The 24,154-nt window shown below is 45.4% G+C and overlaps 4 protein-coding genes across 4 annotated transcripts; 2 read left to right on the top strand and 2 right to left on the bottom strand.

Annotated features, from left to right (window-relative positions):
- Positions 1-229: 229 nt before the first annotated feature.
- AKAP14 (A-kinase anchoring protein 14) lies at positions 230-4,332 on the bottom strand. The gene is made up of 6 exons (XM_075259106.1): positions 4,228-4,332; positions 2,709-2,844; positions 2,541-2,632; positions 1,902-2,081; positions 679-731; positions 230-553 (listed from the first exon to the last, which is right to left on the bottom strand). Exons 2-6 carry the CDS (start codon positions 2,836-2,838, stop codon positions 469-471), a joined length of 540 nt encoding a protein of 179 aa, XP_075115207.1. The 5' UTR covers positions 2,839-2,844; positions 4,228-4,332; the 3' UTR covers positions 230-468.
- Positions 4,333-7,756: 3,424 nt separating this feature from the next.
- LOC142184389 (putative defense protein 3) lies at positions 7,757-10,383 on the top strand. The gene is made up of 5 exons (XM_075259233.1): positions 7,757-8,009; positions 8,121-8,233; positions 9,264-9,379; positions 9,698-9,762; positions 10,195-10,383. Exons 1-5 carry the CDS (start codon positions 7,811-7,813, stop codon positions 10,323-10,325), a joined length of 624 nt encoding a protein of 207 aa, XP_075115334.1. The 5' UTR covers positions 7,757-7,810; the 3' UTR covers positions 10,326-10,383.
- Positions 10,384-11,174: 791 nt separating this feature from the next.
- On the bottom strand, positions 11,175-13,506 carry NDUFA1 (NADH:ubiquinone oxidoreductase subunit A1). The gene is made up of 3 exons (XM_075260672.1): positions 13,305-13,506; positions 11,526-11,615; positions 11,175-11,280 (listed from the first exon to the last, which is right to left on the bottom strand). The coding sequence occupies exons 1-3, from the start codon at positions 13,404-13,406 to the stop codon at positions 11,260-11,262; spliced, it is 213 nt and encodes a 70-aa protein (XP_075116773.1). The 5' UTR covers positions 13,407-13,506; the 3' UTR covers positions 11,175-11,259.
- Positions 13,507-13,971: 465 nt separating this feature from the next.
- UPF3B (UPF3B regulator of nonsense mediated mRNA decay) lies at positions 13,972-24,013 on the top strand. Its single transcript, XM_075259443.1, has 10 exons — positions 13,972-14,256; positions 16,653-16,759; positions 16,852-16,958; positions 17,966-18,064; positions 18,433-18,543; positions 19,659-19,702; positions 20,242-20,430; positions 21,501-21,646; positions 21,965-22,277; positions 23,129-24,013. Exons 1-10 carry the CDS (start codon positions 14,143-14,145, stop codon positions 23,273-23,275), a joined length of 1,377 nt encoding a protein of 458 aa, XP_075115544.1. The 5' UTR covers positions 13,972-14,142; the 3' UTR covers positions 23,276-24,013.
- Positions 24,014-24,154: the final 141 nt, after the last annotated feature.

Genomic DNA, 24,154 nt, shown 5'->3' on the forward strand with positions numbered 1-24,154 from the left:
TAATCTGCTGCACAGTGGCCCCCACACAGTATAATCTGCTGCACAGTGGCCCCCACACAGTATAATCTGCTGCACAGTGGCCCCCACACAGTACAGTTTGCTCCATGGTGGCCCCCACACAGTATAATGTGTTCCATGGATGGGTGCTCAAAGAGTGGGCTCTGAGTACCATATCTGGCACCCGTGCCATAAGTTCGCCATCACGGGTCTATGAGGTCAGTGGGTTTCCTAAGGTATCCATTTTTTTTACGTGAATTAGGTTTCCATTCAGGGGCTCCCCCAAATAGAAACCCAAATGCAGAAGTGAACCAGGCCTTAGAGACAAAATAAATATTTTACGGCTATACAACCACATTAATGGTTTCCCTGACAGTCTTTCTTTCCTGTGACTTAACCCTTTCTTTATACACATCTCACCCACATTGTACGGTTTAGCAGGACGATCTTTACTGAGGGCGGTGCAATCAATTAAAATGTAATGCTGTTAATCATTATCAACTTGCTTTCGATGATGTCCTTCAGCCATTTCTCTCTGAATCTTGTCTGGCCAGGCCTGTAAAAAATATAGCAAAACGTAGAAATAAAACACCCGAGCAGACGGGCCCTCTCCGTACCCATGTGACAAATATATAGCTAGATCACCGGATGATCAGACTCGTACTGTAAACTGACTCTTACCTGTGAACAAGTCTGTTGGATTCAAACACATAGAAAACGTCTACGGGTAAAGTCTGGAAAACAAAGGAAAGTCACATAGTCAAGAATAGAAGAAATGACTGGCCACCTTGGAATCTTGTTTGATAGTCAAACATGTCTATTGTTCTGAAATGCATTATATGGCGTCCTCCAATCAAAACAATTATCACATTTTTGTGATGAAAACCGGCAGAACTATGAATGCAGCTCTGGGACACTCAGGGTCAGTGTTGCACTATATACCCATTGTGACCCCCACACAGTACAATCTGCTCCACAGTGGTCCCCACACAATATAATCTGCTGCACAATGGTCCCCACACAGTACAATCTGCTCCACAGTGGTCCCCGCACAATATAATCTGCTGCACAGTGATCCCCACACAGTACAGTTTGCTCCACGGTGGCCCACACAGTACAGTTTGCTCCACGGTGGCCCCCACACAGTATAATCCGCTGCACAGTGGCCCACACAGTAGTTTTATAGAGCTTTTTTATGGAGTTATGCTAAACGGAATGCAGAACTATGAATGCAGCTCTGGGACACTCGGTCAGTGTTGCACTATATGAGTTGTTCACCTCCATCATGCCCATAACCTTGTGATGTATTAGTGAATATCTTGCTATTGGGAATGTTTTAAGACGTTGGTGGAGCCAGTACAAAGGATTCATAAGCGCGCCCTCACCATCGCTGCTACCTAGACATGTCTGACCCGTTCTAGTTATAATGCCCCTTCAGTGGCTGCCACATAATATAATGTCTCCTTCATGGGGCCCCATACAATATAATACCCTTTAGAGGCCCACATACCATATACTATAATGGCCCATCCCACATTGACCTGCCCCCTCCCGTGTTCACTCAGACATTAACCTGTCCCCTCCTGGGTCCACTCAAATGGCCTCCATAGACATTTCATATTATAATGTCCCCTTCCAGTTTCCCCCACAGTTCCATCGCCCTCTCTAGTTGCTCCCACAGTTACTTGCCCCCCTGTATATATCGTCCCCCTACAACTCATCTGCAAGGACAGGATGCATTGGAGTTGGGACTGCCCGGACCCACTGCCTGAGAAAGCACTCCAAATGTAGGGCTATCCTGCTGCTCCAAGGGGGCCCAGGGGAGTGCACCTATTGTTAAAGCAGCCCTTAGCCCTTTCATCTTTCTATGCTCACCGTTGATTTAGTCATAGACTGATACTTACTGGGGGTTTAATTTTGGAGACCTTTATGGTAAAGTAGACGCAGGCCGTTGCCCTGGGAATTGGTTTCCTGCAGGTCGGGATACTCCATCTCATCCTATAATGGAAGAGTTTATTGAACTCTATCTCCTCTTCTCTTAGGAAATCTGTACAGTAGAGCCAGCTCTCGTGGAATTCCCATGTCTGGTCGCAACAAATGAGATAGTTAGGTATTAATCACAAGGTATAACAAGCTTATATAATATAGTTATATACTCCTGGATCAGGATAGGGGTATACACCGCTGCCATATGCCTCTGATGGTACCCTGTCCAACAAAAGGATCAGATGCTGAGATACAATAGAGTCAGGGGTCCCCATCATATAAGAAAGTTGGTCAATCCCACCCCGGTCAACTAAATTCAGACATCTTTAATGTGTATCGGGGCTTTAAGAATACAAAGAAGTGGAAACTGCGCAAATGTCACCAGTATTTAGGAAAGGGATAATGGAATAAATATCACCAGTCTGTCCGCCTTTGTGTATCATAAACTAGATTTTGCAAATTTCATACAATAGGTGCAATTTTGCAAACAGTTGACCCTTTTTGTAAGTAAACCTTTACATAGTGAATATAACTTATTCTATATCGTCTCGTCTTACCGAAACATATTCTTCAATTTGCTTCTTGCCCAACTCCACCGTGAAGTCCTGACCGGAGAGCCAAGCAATGTTCTTCACTTCATTATCAGTCTCTGAAACAAGATGTTACAATGTATATGTGTATTACTATAGGGAGCCATAGGTGTGAGATGAGGGGCTTCATCGTACCTTTCCCGGATTGTTCGTCTTGCGCGGGTTGCAGGCCTCTCAGACTATCCTGGGCGTTTCTCATGGCGGTCTCTACCAGTTCACAAGCCTTGTCTTTAAGCGCTGCGAGGTACGTCTCCTCCGAATCCATGTTACCCTGTTATAAGACAAGACACGGGATATCTATAGGTCCGCTATAAACGGTAATACTGGAATTACTTATGGAATCCAAACTTATTGCTATCAGGGTAGGTCGGTGCAAAGGACAGACTAGTTGCCAATTATCCCAAATTTGCTGGTACTCCCGAATTATCAGAATTTCCAGTCCTGACTCATTCCTGAAGATTTGGTCCCCGTGGCTCAAGGCAAATCATTGATATCAGGGACCGTATGGTCAGTAATACAAGGGAGTCACCAACGAAGTTCCCTGCACAAGTCCTTGGTTTTCAACGGCTGATTTGATGGTACAGCCCACTTGTGATGTCATACCAGCTCACATGACTTAAATACTTTGGTGTAGTGATGTCACAGCAGCCTACCTGACTATAAACTTACAGCAGTAGTGATGTCACTGCAGCCTATATTCCTTGACTGAAGCATCCTACATTTGTGATGTCACAGTAGTGAGCGACTTCCACCAATGATGTTCATGGTCCAAGGTCATCAGTATGATAATAGCCCCTTAACCAAACCTCTGCATTGTCCTGCTATCATTGGGAATCCAGGGTTGCCGATTGTCTTCTGAGATGGACATGGACTAAGTGGCCCAGGGGTCCAGTGTCGATCCCCTTCTGATCAGAGGATAGGGCATTAAAAAATCAGCCTGGACAACCCTTTTAATGGTCTTATAGCGAATAGTCAATGACTAGTTCTAACTTTCAGCTTTCACAATAATATTAGCCATTTGTGTATTGATACATGTTCATTCTATAGGTTATTGTTGGCGTTGTTGTCAGATCAATGGATACAATAAATATCCATGTATTATAGAAACAACTAATTTCCCAATTCGCTTCCAGTCGTGATCAGTTTTCAGTTTTACGTCATCACCTTTCACAAGTCATATTTTGTTTTTACATACAAAGCTACTGTATCGTGTTTGTCTTTAATGTCTTCCCTCGTGAAACGCTATTTCCAAGAAACTCTGTAACATGTGAATACGTGGATTCCGATTTCCCATATCCCGATTGTTACAGTACGTCATCCTTTGTTTGCGCCAGGTTGGTTGCTTGCTCTAGATTGTATAGAACCCTATAGGTGTATGGATATAATATATCAATATATATCAATTAATATATCTATTTCCGTTTGTCTTGTGGCAGCGCAGATATAGAACATGGTCATGTCGTATCAGCTTCAGGATGCAATACAGATGTAGCAGAGGTGAATTTGTCCTCATGCATAAGGGATTATAAAGCCACAGATGGCGTACGGGAATATCACACGTAGAATGATGATCTCAGCTCCGTCACATTCCTATTGTGCTGCACAGATACAATGCAAGAACCGACGCACAACCTGCCATAAAATGATCACCTACCAGATCCTGGTCCTGGCTTGCAGCGAGTAGTGTGACGGGGCATATGTCACAGCTTGTATTCAGTCGCACAATACAGTGTTTGAACACAGATGTATCTATGGAGACCTGTGCACCAACCAATGCCGGGCAGACTGCAGAGCCTCCAATACCTAGAGCGGTCAGTCATAGGGGCTTGGTCTGCAGCATGCTGACATCATGGTGGATCCTCCTCATACAAGTCAATGCATCTTATTACAAGGAGCCGATCAGGGATTTGTCACCATATTCCTGGAGCTTTTCTAGGAATTTGGCTTTTACAACATTGCAACAGGCAGAAGAATGTCTGAGATATACAGCAAAAGAAGAGACAGCGATTATATAGGGTAGAGAGTGTTTAAATATTGCTGAAAATAATAAACAATAATAGACCAGACGACCTCTGACCTGATGGGGTTGTGACTAGCGTTCACAAGCACGTCTACGAGTTTATCGGCAGGTGGAGGGAGCGACACGTCTCATGGACACCGATCAGAACAACCGGGAAGAAACAGCGTTCAATGACACAACGGACGGCGCTCACAGGTCGCAATAAGTTTATTAGATAAAACGGGTGCACAACGCAAAAAGAATCGCCGCGTTTCGGACTCACACGCCCTTGAAACAAATATTCAAATTCATGTTCAAAAAATCACAAAGGATCACGTAGACCCAAATAAATACATATCATTATACTTTATATATCTATTAGTAACTTCTAATGCTTGCACATGTTTATAGTCATTGTTTATGTCTTGTTTATTATTGATGTATTTATATATCTAATATTCTGTAATGGCGTCATCACTCGTAGACGTCTCCCGGCCCCCCCTGCTCTGCAGTACATGTGACTGATCACTCTGAGCTAATGGATGCCATGAATAATAACATTTCACGGTACTTGGATCAGCTGAGAATTTCATCACTATAAAACTTTCCAGATCTCCAAGAAAATTAGCAATAGGTAAGTAAGACGCCTACAAGTAAGGTGCGGGAGATTTGCAGCAATTCCTGCAATTCCTTGACTTAATGTTGGATGGTTTTTGTTGCATTGCAGGAGAACGTACTACAGAATTGCTCCAGTTCAGCACCATATTTGCAATGTGTCTCCAGCTTAGAGCGTGAAGATCATGTGACAAGAACGCTATGACCGTCTATGATCAGTTATCATTTCTTCGCACCATTTGCACAATGTGTCTATCAGGCTTTAGTCAAAGTCATACTTGATTCTTTCAAAGGAAACTTGCCTCCTCCCCGCAGCTATAGGAGTGAAGAGTTGTAAGACATTAGGGCTAGTTCTTAGATCCGCAGGGGACTGGTCCAGGGGACTGGTCGGCCGTATGACAGTGACGGTATAACACATGCACATGATTTGGCATCTTCCACTCAAGCAACTAAGTCTCTTAAAGGGTCATCAGCCCGATCTCCAGTGCTAAGGTTGGCACTCCAGGAAGATTTACCTAGTTTCTTGGATTGTCATATTTGGCCATTTTCCTGCTTCTCGCACGTTCCCTTGTTGCCTATCTTGACTGGAGCCATTATTATGGTGAGATGATCAATGTTCACTTCACCCAGGGGGTCTAGAGTCTTGAGGGTCACGGTAGCCAACAGGTAATGTCGTCCTTCAGTTTTACACCCAACTTGGTTGACAATGACGGAGAGCCGACCAGAAATGAAATGGCGTTTCTTAGCATAGAAGTCATGGCATGTCGATGGTGAAGGTCTGACTGTTGTAAGCGCTGCCACTTCTCTGGGTGATGGAGCCGGAGCTCTCGTTCATCGTTGCTGCTTTTTCACACTTTGAGGAAGAGGAAAGTGAAGGGTAGAAAGACCCCGACTTATCAATAAGGACAGTCCAGCAGGTGAATCTGCCTTCAATAGCCTAATGTCAATGTGGGGAATCGAGGACCTGACAGTAAGGAGGAAATGGGGGGGGGAGATAGTGAGGGTCGAGTTGGGGAAAGAGGATCTACAGATCAAGAACACCCCACTTGTCTTAACCCACTTATGACGGAGGTTGAATGTTTTGAGTTCTAATAATGGAACTCTAGGCATAAATGGGATAAAATAAAAGCAAGAGCGAATATAGGGGAAGAGGGGACAGAAATCAAAAGTTTGGGGTCACAAAGAAAATCACTCACTCAGTTGTAATGCAGATGGTATGCCATTATATGGGAGCATTACTAACTAATGTCTATATCCAGACAGGGGAACAAAAACCGTCCAAATACAATAATAATAAATTTTATTTATATAGCGCCAACATATTCCGCAACGCTATACAAATACAAGGTTTAATATGGACAGAAACAGTATAAGGGTTCCTTTTTATTCAATATTTTGTAGTTGAGCACCACCCTTAGCTACTAAATCATATAGTTAAGGGATATATATGCTATCTAATAGACTGGAGAATGCAGATTTGGGGTGATAGTGAGCCCCCTTAGCCATTGGGCCTCTGCAGCTGACGAGTGGGCCCCCTTACCTACTGGGCCTCTGCAGCTAATGAGTGGGCCCCCTTACCCATTGGGCCTCTGCAGCTGATGAGTGGGCCCCCTTACCCATTGGGCCTCTGCAGCTGATGAGTGGGCCCCTGCAGCTGATGAGTGGGCCCCCTTACCTACTGGGGCTCTGCAGCTGATGAGTGGGCCCCCTTACCTACTGGGGCTCTGCAGCTAATGAGTGGGCCCCCTTACCTACTGGGCTCTGCAGCTAATGAGTGGGCCCCCTTACCTACTGGGGCTCTGCAGCTAATGAGTGGGCCCCCTTACCTACTGGGCTCTGCAGCTGATGAGTGGGCCCCCTTACCTACTGGGGCTCTGCAGCTAATGAGTGGGCCCCCTTACCTACTGGGCCTCTGCAGCTGATGAGTGGGCCCCCTTACCTACTGGGGCTCTGCAGCTAATGAGTGGGCCCCCTTACCTACTGGGCCTCTGCAGCTAATGAGTGGGCCCCCTTACCTACTGGGGCTCTGCAGCTAATGAGTGGGCCCCCTTACCTACTGGGCCTCTGCAGCTGATGAGTGGGCCCCCTTACCCATTGGGCCTCTGCAGCTGATGAGTGGGCCCCTGCAGCTGATGAGTGGGCCCCCTTACCTACTGGGGCTCTGCAGCTGATGAGTGGGCCCCCTTACCTACTGGGCCTCTGCAGCTAATGAGTGGGCCCCCTTACCTACTGGGCCGCTGCAGCTGATGAGTGGGCCCCCTTACCTACTTGGCCGCTGCAGCTGATGAGTGGGCCCCCTTACCTACTGGGCCGCTGCAGCTGATGAGTGGGCCCCCTTACCTACCCAGCCCTGATCAGCATATCTGGACTGTCTCTTACAATGTATTTCTTGTGTTCCGGACAATCTAGATCTACTTTAGTGACGGCCAACAAATCCCCATATCATTGATTTCACAGAATAGAATCATCTTATAGACCAAAGCCGACCCTGTTTTATAACTGCAACCAATTGGAAAATTGTGACTATTACAGACCAATCCATTGAAAGACTCAGTGCGGTGGCTCAGAATTGTATTTCCAAGCTCCCGGAGTCTGTAGACGGATTCTACTCTCATCCTAAGAGATGGCACAACTTAATCTTCCTTTACTGATCGTGCTGGTGACCTGTAATACAATATCATTCTCCTTTCCAACCGGTGCACCGATATCTGCCTGCCAGACAATGAAGCCCGGCCATGTGGGTGTCTATCCACAGCCAAAACCTGTACCCTATATGATGAAGATCAACTCTAGTGTCTTCCAAAGTGGGAAACCTATACAAGGTAAGAGCCCTAAACCATAACGCACTGTTTTACGTATGGATTTTTGTTATTAGCGGCTTTATTAAGGATGGTCCATTGTGATTTCTTTATTGGAGTGTTCTCTGTTTTTAGTGCAAATCCTGGGCCCTCCGTATAGAGGCGTCTTGCTGCAAACTCGGACATATTCCAAACCCACCCTGTATGGGACATGGCTGGAGCCTCCGAATAACACCAAGATATTGGCGGTAAAATGTTAAAAAATACTAAAAATGTAAACCCATGACCAACTCATAACCATAGTGTTAAATAAGGCGGAGTTCACAATGGTGCAGACTCATTTTTGTGCGTTTGTTGTATTGTGCTTTGGGAGGGTGAACTCCATCTTGGGGCGTGCACGCCACCCATCTGTCCAAGGCTAATTTTAGTTAGAGCAGAACACGGGTGAAGTGCAATCCTCTATTCCATCGAGGCCACAGCTCCAGAGGAAGGCGGCTGTCCATGCCGTGGTGTATACTAGGCATAATATGGCCGGTATACACTTACCCTTATAGGAGGTGAGTCATTGTAGTGTAGGGAGCCATCTATAAGAGGTCGCCTTGTCACTGGCTAATGGGCTCACACATACAGTTTGATAAAAGCGTAAAACCAATAACCAATATTTTTTTATATACAGTAGTCATTTGTTGCAAGTTAGAAGGTTACATAGTTGATGAGGTTGGATACATTTGTTGCAACTTTTTGTGTTTGCACATTTGCTTTTGACACATGGTACACGGTTTCGAGGAGTAAACCCAGCAGATGGCACGGAGTCAATGTGGTAACCTGGCAGAGATTAGGTTCAAAGTCAGATAAACAGGCAGAGATCAATGATAGGTGATCAGATCCACAGTAACAAAGAATGTCTTCATAGCAAATAGCAAGACAGGAACGTCATTGCTCAGACACCTTGTGATGGAAGGCGTCTTATATACCCAGCAGACTGTGGTGGGCGGGGAGGATGGAGAATGCCAAGACTGGGAAAGTGTGCAACACTATACTGGAAACCAGTGAGCAGTCTGTGCAATTCTGCTAGTGCAAGGAGCCCCGATAATGTTACCCATGTTAGAGCGATTCCTGTTGCATTGGCTTAGTGGCAGAGACCAGTAGTGTGCGGGAACAGTCGGCGTCATGTATCCAGTCTACTATATAGTTACGTAATTCTATACATCCCATATTACTAATGATAACTGGTATGTATACAATGAAAGTTAACCCCTTCTATTCTTTTCTTTGCAGTGTCCTGAAAATACGGTCGGATCTATTACACACTCTAACACCAATCTAAAGGACCAGACCACCACCTATATCTGGATGCCACCAAATTCAAGTTGTCCAAATGTTCTATTCTTCATGTAAGTAAAGAGCAACGGAGGAGAATATTAGGCTGTAACGCCTCTAGGATCTTCGTTTATTGAGTATTATCATTGATAGTTCGGTAATAGGTAGATAATTGTGACCCTTTCTGTGCGGGGCATCCAGGGGATCGGCCCAGTATTATTGGGGAACACACCCGGGTACTTCTAGGTCTTGACTATCTCAATGTCCGCCCAACAGCTATAAGTACTTGGGTGTGCTCGATGTAGACTGATCAGAAATAGTGACGCTTCTGTTCGCTCTCCATGTGGGATATGTTGGTGTCTGACAAATTGACCTCTTGTATTTTTACTTAGAGCCACGGTAGCGGAGTCCTTCAATGTCTACTGGCTTGGAGTCAGGTCTGCCATTATCTATAAAGGTACGTTTAATGAATTTATATAGGGGGGGACCCTCCTTAATAGTTGTAACTGCACAGAGACCATCAGTATGCTGATAAGTGAGGTGGATGCTGCAAGGAAACCTAAAGAAAACAGGGAGTGTGAGCATATTATTTGGCTTAGTGGACAGAATCAGAACTACAGGATTTTTTTTTTTTAGGTAGGTAACATCAAAGATGTCTTAAGAGCTCACGTAAAATTCTCTAAAAGCATAACAAAAAAAATCGGACAATTTTCTGGTAACTATTAAAGACGCTGCGAATGGCATCCTAAATCTAGGTTTATTAGAATTGCAGTTCCCTCTCGCCAAACGTAATTTCATAGGTTTTATTGCCATCATTTTATGCTGAAATCATATGAGTATATCAAAATACTGTATAATAAGTTTTTTTGTATCATTTATTTTTGAACAGATCCGACATCAACCTGCAGCAATGAAAATCCCGGACAAGCAGGCTTTGCGTTGCTCGGTAGTGCCATGGCCTGGCAGCCAGCCCTTTACCCCATTCTGTGCCTGCAGCTTCTACCCTTCTTCATCTATTGAGCAATGAATAGCGTATATGACATGATGGAAGAAGCTATTGCAGCAATTATACCAATAAAGTGACTGCAAAAAGTAGTTTTGTCATTGGCTATTTTGTACGATAGAATTACATTTACAATTATTTTGTAGCACATCAGTCTGTTGTATAGAAAGTTTCCATAAAGCTAATTTGTTTCTATAGAGCGGTAGCTGTACGTCATCTTTGCATGGGGACGGTCGCTTCACCATCCGTACAGGTCTTGGCTACAATATAACCATGTGACCAGTGGGCCATACACATTATAGCAGGGACACTGATAGCTTGGATACCCACATTATGGCTTCAGACCACGGTCAGAATCAGGGGTACGTACCCTTGTAGTGTGTGGATGGTTGTACAAGGGGTGCAATCACTTATAAACTCTCCCTTCTTCTTACTGTCACTTGCAGCTTTCATATATGGACCCAGAACCAAGAATTAAAACTTTTCCTATCACTCTCTAACTAGAATTGAGATGGTCAACCCTAGAGTCACCACAGTACGCAGGGTACTGTGCAAATGTTTTAGACAGGTGCGGGAGAAAAGTAAAGCTGTAACGTAAAAAGGCTTCCAAAAATACAAAGGTTACATTATGTTATTTGACAAAAACAAACAAATCCTTCCATTCTTTGCAGCATTTTTTTCTCTACGCCTGCCTAATATATTTGCACAGCACTGCACACACCACCACATTTACTATTACACAGGTGTTGCTCCTCACCTTTCGAGGATTACAAACAAGACACCAAGTCTAAGTGCACTGAAAGGTTTGCAAGATGGCGCCTAAAGAAGTGATGAAGACCCCAATGAATTCGTGTAAGAAGTGGAAATACTGGAAGAAGTTTATTTTATTTTGTACATAAACATTACTGAGGACAAACAATCGGGAAAGATCTTCATGGTGAACAAGTCGGCTTAATGGATGTTCTCCAAGCCCTAAAACAAACAGAAGAGAGTTTAACAGAATCATTTCACAAGATTTATAGCATGTAAGAATGTAACATGACAAAAGACAAGGGCCAAAACGGGAGGGAGAGGGCTTCCTGCATACATAGTTATACCTCATCTCCATAATGAACCTGTCTTGTATTCCATTCAGGGGGTCTCCATGCGGACTCAGATGTGAAGCAACCCTAAGCCGTTACCAGCTTTGACTTTAGTCCTGTTACAACATAACTTACTTTAGACTTGTAATAGAGCTGCTCCCCAGACACTCTCTTGTCTCTTTGTAATAGATACCACTGGTAGGGTAGCCGGGCAATCCTCTTCTCCTATACAAGAACACAAAGGGAGTCATAGCCAAAGAAATGTCATACATGTAGCTAGAATAGATTGGAAATACTTTTACTCCCCCCCAGTACAGAGATGAATGATGATTGGGAAAGGAACACAGCAGATATAATACAAACAATATAATAGATACAAGCTATTCTAAGGGACCGTCCACTTTCTGGCCAGAACTTTGACTTTCCACCACCCTTTAAGGATATATTCACACGTCTTATTTCCCTCAATGATTCCAACCTATTGTCCACATCATAATCAGCAATGGAAACCGCTGGCATTCTGCATGTTATTGTTCCCACTGGTGAGCGGTGCCTGACTTCATACACTACAGAATTTTCTGCATGCTTATTTAAACACAGAGGTGCAGGATAAAAATGGTGGGAAAGCACTCCAGACTGGGCGGCCACATGCTGGAGCTAATCCATAGGAACGTCTGTGACATTGAGAAGCCACCGCCGCCAGGTCTCAGATCTTTAAAAACGGTATATCCCAGCCGTCATGTGCCCTTAGAGAAGCGGTCACCACTACGGCCTGTGACTGGCTACCACAAATGGGATGTCAATGGCAACGTCAGCCAAGGAGCCTGTATACAGATGAAGGGAGTGGCCGCTGCTGGAAATGAAGGACCATGGAGATGAGTACTGGGCGGTTATGTTTGTATTCCCAATAAAAGCCCTATTAAACCGTACAAATATGAACTAGAGAACCACTTTACAGGAGATATGTGTGTGTGCACCCAGTGAATGAGGTTTCCCACATTCTGCCACATATACATCCGGTGTGGGTGAACCCTGTCAGCTCAGGATACTGCAGCAGATGCCACTACCCCTGGACCCAGGATTAAGAGGTTATACTTTAGCATGTGGTCACTTGGTAAGGGGGAGTTCGCACTTGCGCCGTGATTCTGATGAAATTCCAGTAAAAGCATCTTGGGGACGGCTTGTCGGAAGTCAGTTTAAAAACCAATTCATTGCAATGAGTTTTTAACGCAAACCACCGGTGTCCGTATGCAGCTCCAATGAATGCGTTTTTAAAGTGACTGCCAGTAAGCCATTCCCAAGCTGTCTTTCCTGGAATTTTGTCAAAATCACAGCTGCAGGGGACACGGTGGCTGAGTGGTTAGCACTGCAGCACTAGAGTCCTGGGTTCAAATCCTGCAAGGAACAACATATGCAAGGAGTTTGTATGTTCTCCCCATGTTTGTGTGGATTTCCTCCCATTCTACAAAGGCATACTGATAGGGAAAAATGTACATTGTGATTCCTATATCCTATATCCCTATATGGGGCTCACAATCTACAAAAAAATTAAATCACAGCTGCAGACAGTGGAGCAAGTGTGAACACCCCCTTACACAATCTCACAGACAGAGGCATAACTGGGCCCCAATGCAAAAGCTGCAATATATACAAACAATGCAAAAACTGCAATGGGTTCCCTACCAATTTTGCGGTATGTTTTATGGGACAGAGCCCAGTAGTCACTGCCACCTCTGCATCCCCTATGACTACTGTACTGCTCCCAGATGCCTATATGTATGTATGTATGTATGTATGTATGTGTATACATATATATATACACACGCACCTGCAATGCAATGCAATGTACGCTTTGCACTGCCATATTACACAGCAGAGCCCTGACACCCCGCCATAGCCCAGAGCTGCACTCACCTTGCCCCCGTTAGTCAGCCGGTGAGCGTATATGGTGGATATACCGGGGACCATAAGACAGACGGTCATAATAGCAAACCCGGGCAGGATTTCATACCACATGCTGCCTCTGATCCGGTCTCCCCGGTAAAGTCACACACAAGCCCCAGGAACAGCTCAGGGTCACAGGGCTAGACCAGCATGCACAGCGCGCTGCCAATGTCACGCAAGTCCGCCATCTTTACTACTGGCAAATCAACTAATCAAGAAGGAATTGTAAAGCAAGTCTAAGTGAAATTAGATTTTTTTTTTATTCTTTATCACTGTTCTGGATATGAAGTTAATATTAAAATAATATTTTGTGCGGTGGAATAAAATCGTTTGCCCTTATCAGCAATGGCGCCGACAGTCCCGGAGACATAAACCTCGCGAGAGTTGACATCTACCGAGAAAATTGGACGCACAGCAACAGATGACGTCAGCGCGCCGCCATGTTGTGAAGGGAAAAGTTCCTGCCATGACAGATAAACCTAGCCATAGAAACAAGTTAGCGTTACAGCTCTTTCTATGGCTTCATGCACATAACCCAGACACATATGATGAACCGCAGCCTACGCTCACTACCTGTGCTCACTAGGGACAACTGCGCTTCTCGTACAAAGAAAACCTGCGGTATGTGTTAGTCGTTGTCAGGTGATGCCCCACCCAAGATGGCGGCTGTTTTGTGCCGCTGGCAGTCACGTGACGTCACGTTGGTCCTATCACGGAGCGGGGCAGGGGATTGCTGAGGAGAAGTGAAGCGCTGGAGTCAGTTAGTTTTGGCCGTCAAGCGCTGGTATCCGCCTCCCTGAGGAAAGCCATGAAGGAAGACAAGGAAAACACCAAACCCAAGGAGAAGAAAGGGGAGCAGGGCGGGGCGGAGGATGGGGACAAACCCGAAAAGGTGAAGGAGAAGAAGGAAGTCCTGAGCAAGGTGAGGAGAGGAGGCCTGCCCTGCCCCCACACACATGGGAGCCCTGGGGGGGGGGACACCACCTCTATCACACTGACTGTAGTGGTCACCCAGAGCAAGCAATCACCGCCCATGTAATGGTATATGGGAAATGAAAGCTGTGCTGTGATTGGTCACCATGTGCAGCAGAGAAAGGGTTAACGTCATGGTTTGTGACGTCTCCCTCAGGGTTCCTCAACATTTAAAGGGGTTCTCCATAAAAACAAGATCATACATGGAAAGTAGTGGTGTGGACTGGACTGGATTCTAAACATTATTGTTTGTGCAATGAGAATTTCTGCAGTTTCCAATATAGTTTCCGTATCAATTCCTCACTAGATCTCTGCTCGCTGCCATTCATTGTTCTAGGGGATTAAATCAGTCCATGGTCATGTGATGGACACGCAGGTGTATGGCTTGTTACTGTCACAGCTCTGTATTCAGACTCTGTTACAAGCCGTGCACCTGTGTGTCCGTCACGTGACCCTGGCGCGTCCATCACGTGACCATTCTCATGGAGGTTACCAGCCGTGCACCTGTGTGTCCGTCACATGACCCTGGCGCGTCCATCACATGACCATTCGCATGGAGGTTACCAGCCGTGCACTTGTGTGTCCGTCACGTGACCCTGGCGCGTCCATCACGTGACCATTCACATGGAGGTTACCAGCTGTGAACCTGTGTGTCCATCATGTGGCCCCGGCGCATCCATCACGTGACCATTGGCATGGAGGTTACCAGCCGTGCACCTGTGTGTCCGTCACGTGACCCTGGCGTGTCCATCACATGACCATTCACATGGAGGTTACCAGCTGTGAACCTGTGTGTCCATCATGTGGCCCCGGCGCATCCATCACGTGACCATTGGCATGGAGGTTACCAGCTGTGCACCTGTGTGTCCGTCACATGACCATTGGCATGGAGGTTACCAGCTGTGCACCTGTGTGTCCGTCACGTGACCCTGGCGCGTCCATCACATGACCTTTTGCATGGAGGTTACCAGCCATGCACCTGTGTGTCCGTCACGTGACCCCGGCGCGTCCATCACGTGACCATTCTCATGGAGGTTACCAGCCGTGCACCTGTGTGTCCGTCACATGACCCTGGCGCGTCCATCACATGACCATTCGCATGGAGGTTACCAGCCGTGCACTTGTGTGTCCGTCACGTGACCCTGGCGCGTCCATCACGTGACCATTCACATGGAGGTTACCAGCTGTGAACCTGTGTGTCCATCATGTGGCCCCGGCGCATCCATCACGTGACCATTGGCATGGAGGTTACCAGCCGTGCACCTGTGTGTCCGTCACGTGACCCTGGCGTGTCCATCACATGACCATTCACATGGAGGTTACCAGCTGTGAACCTGTGTGTCCATCATGTGGCCCCGGCGCATCCATCACGTGACCATTGGCATGGAGGTTACCAGCTGTGCACCTGTGTGTCCGTCACATGACCATTGGCATGGAGGTTACCAGCTGTGCACCTGTGTGTCCGTCACGTGACCCTGGCGCGTCCATCACATGACCTTTTGCATGGAGGTTACCAGCCATGCACCTGTGTGTCCGTCACGTGACCCCGGCGCGTCCATCAGGAGACCACGCACTGATTTTTATCCACTGGAGGTAAACCGAATGAATGACAGCAAGCAGAGATCTAGGAAACAGAGAGGAATTGATACAGAAAATATATCGGAAAATTTTAACATTTCATTACACAAACAATAACATCTATTAAATCTGAACTCTCTGAATTCTCTGCTGTTCCCAGTCCGCAGTGATATGTCATTTGTGGTCAGGTGACCTCTACAGCCAATCAGCCTATCCACAGAATAAGTGTCGGGGCGGTGTCTGCTGGTGCACCCAGAATTCAGAAGAAAAGGGGAGCAAAAGTCCCCCTGAATCTGACATGTGAATGAAGCGCTGGTGGGTCTGAATGGGAGACTTTTCTTTGCTGCGATGGCGTTGCCCCATAGAAATGAATGCAGCACTTCTGTTCCTATTAAAGAACCCCACACAGCACTATCTATTGGCTTGTGGGTTCTTCTTACTCACTGGTTCTCCAGGGCTCGCAGTCGTCATTAGGTTGCAGGATTATAACACCCTGCTGATCATAGATGCTGGTGCATGTTAGGGGTGAGGATAGATGTGGTCACATTATTATGATCACTAATATAGACATGGATAGGTGCATATCGTATCTTTAGGATTTTTCTTTGCATGGTGTTGCTTCTATCCACTCTCATCACCACATTAAACTGCCCGGGGTCAGGAGGACTGCTGTGCTGAGAAAACCTCTGAATGAACCCCATGTACTAGTGCTGCCGCTCCTTGTCCCCAATAGAAGTCTTATGTAACAAGTAACTCTTGTTTTATTAGGTTGTGATCCGTCGTTTGCCTCCAAGTCTTACCAAAGAACAGCTGGAAGAGCATCTTCAACCTCTCCCAGAACACGATTATTTTGAGTTTTTTGCAAATGACACCAGGTAAAGGTTCGGTCCTTTCTGTCCCTCTGTACATCATCCATTGCCTATAGTATTGTCTAATGCTAATATGTCTCCTTGCATTTGTCCCACAGCTTATTTCCTCATATGTTCTCAAGGGCATATATCAATTTCAAGAGTCCAGACGACATTGTGTTATTCCGAGACCGCTTTGATGGCTATGTGTTCATTGATCATAAAGGTATGTTGTAGTTTTGCTTGTGGCTTTTAGTACAGTGATGGTAAACCTTGTTCTGTATATTGCTACAAGGGGTTTCCTCACTAGTAAACTACTGTGACGTATATTGCAGTATATCTACTAGTGTGTAAATCAGTTTGTTGCTGCCCATGTACTTTCTCTCTTGACAAGGGACCACAACAAATGTTGCCTTTATAACAGGGATAGGGAACCTCGGCTCTCCAGCTGCTGTGAAACTACAACTCCCAGCATGCTCCAGTCACTTCCATGGGAGTTCCAAGAACAGCAGAGCAGGTATGCATGCTGGGAGTTGTAGTTTTGCAACACCCGGAGAGCGTTCCCTACCCCTGCTTTATAGAGAACCTGATAAACTATTGCAATGGCTGCAAAGATGCCGATTATGAAAAGGTTTGGTATTCCTCCATAGTCGCCCCTCAAATGCTCCATGCACTGTATTGTACCAGAACTTATAAGCTTTGCAATATAACTGAGAGGACTCCTAAGGGCTTCAGTTCTTGGATATTTAGTGAATTGTCTGCTGGAGAATGCCATTGGGCTCTGAAATAAAGTTACATATTTGGAATTGGCAGGTTTTTACCTGTCCCGGCATTACAGCTGTTTTTGGAGGTGTCAAAAGAGACAGATTCCCTTTAGGCATGAAACCAATCATTTTGGTAAGAATTAGAGATGAGCGAATACTGTTGGGATCAGCCGTTCTGAACAGCACGCTCCCATAGAAATGAATGGAAGCACCTGGCACGTACACTTTGCCGGCGGCCGGTCGCTGTGCCAGGTGCTTCCATTCATTTCTATGGGAGCGTGCTGTTCGGAACGGCTGATCCGAACAGTGTTCGCTCATCTCTAGTAATAATTGTATCCTAGCAGAGAACTATTATGTTGCAGATCTATTCGAGCACGTTGTATATGCCGATGCCAGTGTGATGGAGCGCACTAAAGTGAATGAACGTGGCACTCCTACTTACAGACTCCTTTTCTGGTTCTTGTCACAGGTCAGGAATATCCCGCCATTGTGGAATTTGCCCCGTTTCAAAAAGTGGCAAAGAAGAAAAGCAAGAAGAAGGATTCCAAGACTGGGACCATTGATGATGGTAAAAGCCTGATACTATAAAGTCGTGATTATGTTTCCTACTATAGCGCACATTTGTAAGGGCTGTCATCAAAAATTCTCAATTTTTAATATGGAAATTGAGTATTTTAATTAGTTGTGTGAAATTGTGCAAGTAACATGGCAATCTAGAGCTACAGCAACTTTGTCACATGACCTGAAGATCACATGGTCGCCTCTAATGATTGTCAGCAATGTCGCACAGTGACCTTCCGCGACGCCAACACAGCGATGGCAGAAACTCAAGAACAACTCAACACCATTTTGCTATTTATTGGTTTTCAGCTTTCAGGCTCTGGTACCTGTAAAATAGGATGCGGTGTAGCTGATCCGTTCTATTCTCTCTTTTAGATCCAGAATACAGGAAGTTTTTGGATTCTTACAGTCTGGATGAGGAGAAGCTTACTTCTACTCCAGAGACTTTGCTGGAAGAAATCGAGGCGAGAAACAAAGAAATGATAGGTAAAGCAAAGTATAGACTGTCACTGTTGTCTGACCAGGGATTCCTGCGCCTTGTTCAGGGGTTACATTACAACATTAAGAACGATCACCTTTATAGTACAGAAGCCAGACTGATTCCAACCTGATCATGTATACGTTGCAATGCTGTGAGATCTGTGAGAGCCAAATTGTAGCAGCGGACAAGAACTGCTTATTGCAGGGGCAACACGGTGGCTCAGTGGTTAGCACTGTAGCCTTGCAGCGCTGGAGTCCTGGGTTCGAATCCGGCCAGGAACAACATCTGCTGTAAACCTGGTTTGCGTGGATTTCCTCCCATTCTACAAAGACATACTGATAGGGAAAAATGTACATTGTGATCCCTGTATCATATATTCCTGTATGGGGCTCACAATCTACATTGAAAAAACCCAAAAAAAACTGCTTATGGTCACCTGTAAATCTGCGCTATGTACACAAGCGCCTGCATGAAGTTTTGCTCAAAATGTAAATTGGTAATTAAACAATGTTTAACATGCATGAAAATATTTCCTGACATTAAGCGGCGCTCACCTGAGTCCCCCTGTTGGTCTGGATTGGTGCAGGCTCTTAGTGAATGACCTCTGATATCGATGGCTATCCTAAGCATCAGTTTTATAGACCTGAAAAAACACTTGTTTGTTCATGGAAGCAAGTAAAGCCTCGTTCACATCAGCATTTGTATTCCCCCCCCCCCCCCCCCGAACAGAATACTGGACACAACTGCAAGTGGTGTGCCAGAGAAAGCACATGGACCCATAGACTATAATGGGGTCCGTGTGCTTGCCGCCAGATCTCTGCAGGGAACATGCGGATAGTAAGGTACTTCACATTCTACTTTCCTGTCTGCATGGTTCGTGCGGTCAGCACACGTACCCCATTATAGTCTATGGGGTCCTTGTGCTTTTACTGCACGGCGCTTGCAATTGCATTTGGTATTCCGTTGGCGGGGGGGGGGGGGGGTCCACATGCGGACTCCCCTGGACAGAATACCAACACAGATGTGACCCAAGCATAACAGTGGTAACCTTACACACATAATACAGATTGCAGACTGTCACACAGGATAACATTAGACTCTGTTACCCTTTGTTTTATAGCTAAGAAGACAACGCCATTGTTAAGCTTCTTAAAAAATAGACAGGTAAGAATGACATCTTGCTTTTGAGGGCCGTGAATTTTATCATGTTTGTGATTGTCTTGGTTGAGCTTTAATCCTTTACCTTTTCTTAGTAATATATAAGGGGGCAGGGACAGACAGCTATGTACTGCTGTTTAATGTGAGTTGGTTTATATGGGTTTGGCTTTATTAAAATATTGCAGATGGGGGGGGGGATCCTGAAACAACACATTGCAGAAATCCAGCGATTTTTGCTGCAGTTTTTTGAGCCAAAGTCAGGCATAAATTGTAAAGGAATGGAAAATATAAAGGAGACTCTTAGACGTTTTCCTTGTTGAATACACTCTTGACTTTGGATCAAAATTTGCAACTAGAAATGCAGCATTTCCGCAATGTGGGGCCACAGCCTTAAGACATGGCTGCTAGGTTGCTCAGAGAGGATAGTAAGGCCTACCAGCTGCATGGGATATGTGTTTGGCTAGTGACCCGTTGTCTTCCAAATGGACCACGTAATGCTGCATGTTGTTAGAATGTCTGTCTATAACGCTTGCACGGTTTTCCAGAGAATAAGAGATGAAAAGCGTGAAGAGAGAAGGCGGAGAGAACTTGAGCGTAAAAGACTGCGTGAAGAAGAAAGAAGGAAGTGGAAAGAGGATGAGAGAAGAAAAAGGAAAGAAGCGGAAAAACTGAAGAAATATGAAAGAACGCCAGAGAAAGAAAATGAGAGAGGAAAGGATGAGCCTAAGATTAAGGTACCGGAATCACACATGTGAATATGTGAACAGTCTTTAAAGGGATCCTATCATTGGATACCCCTTTTTTTCTGACTAACACATAGGAATAGCCTTAAGAAAGGCTATTCTTCTCCTACCTTTAGATGTCTTCTCCGCACCGCCGTTCGGTAAAAATCCCGGTTTTTGTCTGTATACAAATGAGTTCTCTCGCAGAACTGGGGGCGGTCCCTAATGCTGCGAGAGAACTCTCCATCGATGCCTCCATCTTCTTCTGGCCTCTTCCTGTGTCTTCTTCCATCCTGGGTTTCAATCTTCTAGGCCTCGGGCAGAAAATGGCTGCCTACACCAGCTTAATGTGTAAACCCAGATTTCTACTGAACGGTATCACGGAGAAGACATCTAAAGGTAGGAGAAGAATAGTCTTTCTTAAAGAGGACCTTTCATGGTCCGGGGCACAGGCAGTTCTATATACTGCTGAATTCAGCGCACTGTTGGCTTGCCCGATCTGTGCCCCGGGTAAAGAGCTATCGGTCCCGGTACTGTAGCTCTTCATCGTCAGAAGGGCGTTCCTGACAGTCAGTCAGGTACGTCCTTCTCCACAGCAGTTTCTATCGCGCTGTACAGTGTGAGCGGGGAGGAACACCCCCTCCCTTACTGATAATACTGGTCTATGGACGAGCACTGTGAGCAGGGGGAGGGGATGTTCCTCCCCGATCACACTGTGCAGCGCGATAGGCGCTGCTGTGCAAAAGGATGTTCCTGACTGACTGTCAGGAACGCCCTTCTGACGATGAAGAGCTATGGTACCGGTGCCGATAGCTCTTTACCCGGGGCACAGATCGGGAAAGCCAATAGTGCGCTGAATTCAGCAGTATATAGAACTGCCTGTGCCCAAACCATGAAAGGTCCTCTTTAAGGCTATTCCTACGTGTAGGGAGAAAAAAAGGGTATCCAATGATAGGATCCCTTTAAAGGCACAGTTAATCTGCTATGAAGGATGACCATACAGATAACAAACATTGGGATTGCACTAAATACAGGATTTACTACAGACATGTACTGAAGTACAACTTTTCTTGTCTCCGTAGCTTCTTAGAAAGCCTGAGAAAGATGACGAACGAGAGCCAGAAAAGAAGTTTAAACCCAGAAAACTGGAAAAAGACACGGTGAGAGAAGAACGCATCCCATCGACCAAGAGATCAGATGGAGAAACTGGGGAGGAAAAAATGAAACGGTAAGTTGTCCTTTACTTGTCTTTTGTCAGCGGATCCTGATTTATTGGGGATCTTCATAGCAAATTTTCTTAGCGTCTTTCCGTTATGGCCGCCTTATTTCCTGGGCAGGGGATAGAAATCTGCTCCATAGGTTTTATTATTTTAAACCGTAGCTAGGATTGAAGTGACAGTCAGACATGTGCCCTTTGTCGCCAGTGCGTCTGGCTGGAATATCCCGTCTGACAAGTTTCTCCATTTGAGCTGTTAATTTAATTTCCAAACTGACATTTCTGCACTGACATTGCCTCTTATGTGAAGTTCTGTTTGCTTATTTGCAGCTGTGACGATGACTACGTGAAGGATTATAGAGACAAGGATTATAGAGATAAAGATTACGACTTAGAACGCCGCGCAAGGGAAAAGGAGAAACACCGTTATCATGACGAGGAAAGACGTAAGCAGAGGGATCGATACGAGAAAGACCGATGCTTCCGAAGACGAGACGAGGACTTCAGGAAGGAAAGGGAAGTAGTAAGGGAGAGAGTGAGGAAGCATGAGGTTAGTGAATCTTCGACTCCTGATAAAGCTGAGCGTCCATCCCGAGACGAAAAGAAGGAAGATATGATCAAAAGAGATCGAATAAGGAACAAGGTGGGAATCCTCTTCCTGACTTTTAGCAAAGTTACACATTGTCGTATGAATACTATAGGCTAATAAGAAGTAAGCAGTCTTAAAGGGATCTTATCATTGGATCTCCCTAACACATAGGAATAGCTTTAAGAAAGGCTATTCTTCTCCTACCTTCTCTGCGCTGCCGTTCTTTAGAAATCCAGTTTTCTTTGGTATGCAAATGATTTGTCTCGCAGCACTGGGGGCAGTTCTCAGCGCTGAAACAGCACTGGGGGGTCTCCAATGCTATGAGAGAACTCTGCAGCGATGCCTCTATCTTCACCTGGAGCGTCCTCTTCCTGTGTCTTCCTCCGTCCTGGGTTTCAATCTTCTAGGCCTTGGGCAGAGCCAACTGCGCATGTCTGGGCCACAAGAAAATGGCTGCTTACACCAGTTTACTGTGTAAGCGGACACAAGAAAATGGCCACTTTCACAGCTTACTATGTAAGTGGCCATTTTCTTGTGGCAGTCTGCTCTGCCCGAGGCCTAGAACATTGAAACCCAGGACGGAAGAAGACACAGGGAGAGGGCGTTCCAGAAGAAGATGGAGACGGCACTGGAGAGTTCTCTCGCAGCATTGGGGACGCGTCCAGTACTGCGAAAGAACTCCTTTGCATAACGACAAAAACCCGGATTTCTACGGCACGGTGGCGCGGAGAAGACATCTAAAGGTAGGAGAAGAATAGTCTTTCTTAAGGCTATTCCTACGTGTTAGGGAGAAAAAAAAGGAATCCAATGATAGGATCCCTTTAAGCATCGCTAGGAACTTGCATTACAAGCATATATATTTAGGATTTTTATTAATGCGTTGTTGTTGTTTTTTTTTTTTAAAGGATCGCCCTGCAATGCAGTTATACCAGCCTGGGGCAAGAAGTAGGAGCAGGTTAACTCAGTGCGATGAGAGCCCAGCCAAGTCCAGCGATCAGGCAACTGAGAAGAAGCAAGAGAGTGAGACCAATGATACCCGAAAAGGCGAGTAAAGCCATGGAAGTTTTGGAGTGTCCTGCCCGTTGTGACAACCAAAGAATACAAACTCTGCAATCCCGAAGTGCCTTCACAGAGAAGGAATCAGGAACAGGCAGGAAACGTGTCCGGAGGATAGGCAGAGAGGCGTCTATGGGGTGGAGATCGTGCAGGGTTTGGCTCCGAACCCATAAGAGGTTCACAAAGCATCAAGACTGCTGGTGGATCATTTAGCATATAGTACTGTAGTGGCAATGGTGGGAGGAGAGAGCGGAAATCTCAAGTTTACAATATCTTGTCTTGTGGCCTTATTGAAACACGAGTCCTCCATTCCTGTATCGGCAGAGGGTTATGACAGAAGAATATTTTTGAATGTCCCAGCCTAGTATTACATGGGCTGTTTCCATAGAGCTCGCCCTGTATTTCAGTTTTGCTGTTTTAAGTGTTAATAAAGATTTTGCTTTTTTTTTTTTCCCTCTTACATTGGACATTCTGGAGACAAGAATGGACGCTGCTGTACAATGCTGACAAGACTCAGAATAATGCTGAAATTTTTTTTTGGTTTTCTGAATTATTTTCATACAGATCTTTATTACCTGCAATGAGAAAAGTCGACATTCACCTATTCAGAGGAGCGTGGCGGCTTTATTTTATCACGCCTGGATCATAGACAGAGTTAACTATCTTAAATGTAAACGACATCATTTCTTAACATTTTTTTTCTAGGAAAAATAAAGAGATTTTGAATCCAAAAACGCGGCTCTTATCATTTCTGTATTCACGATGCGCTAAGGAGGAAGAAGAAGGTAGCATGTTAATTTACATCCGGCGTGATAATATAAAACATATAATAAAGATGTTATTCCCCAAATCAACAATTTTATATTATTATTATA

This window comes from Leptodactylus fuscus, chromosome 11 (genome assembly GCF_031893055.1).
Source record: "Leptodactylus fuscus isolate aLepFus1 chromosome 11, aLepFus1.hap2, whole genome shotgun sequence".
Lineage (NCBI taxonomy): Eukaryota > Metazoa > Chordata > Amphibia > Anura > Leptodactylidae > Leptodactylus > Leptodactylus fuscus.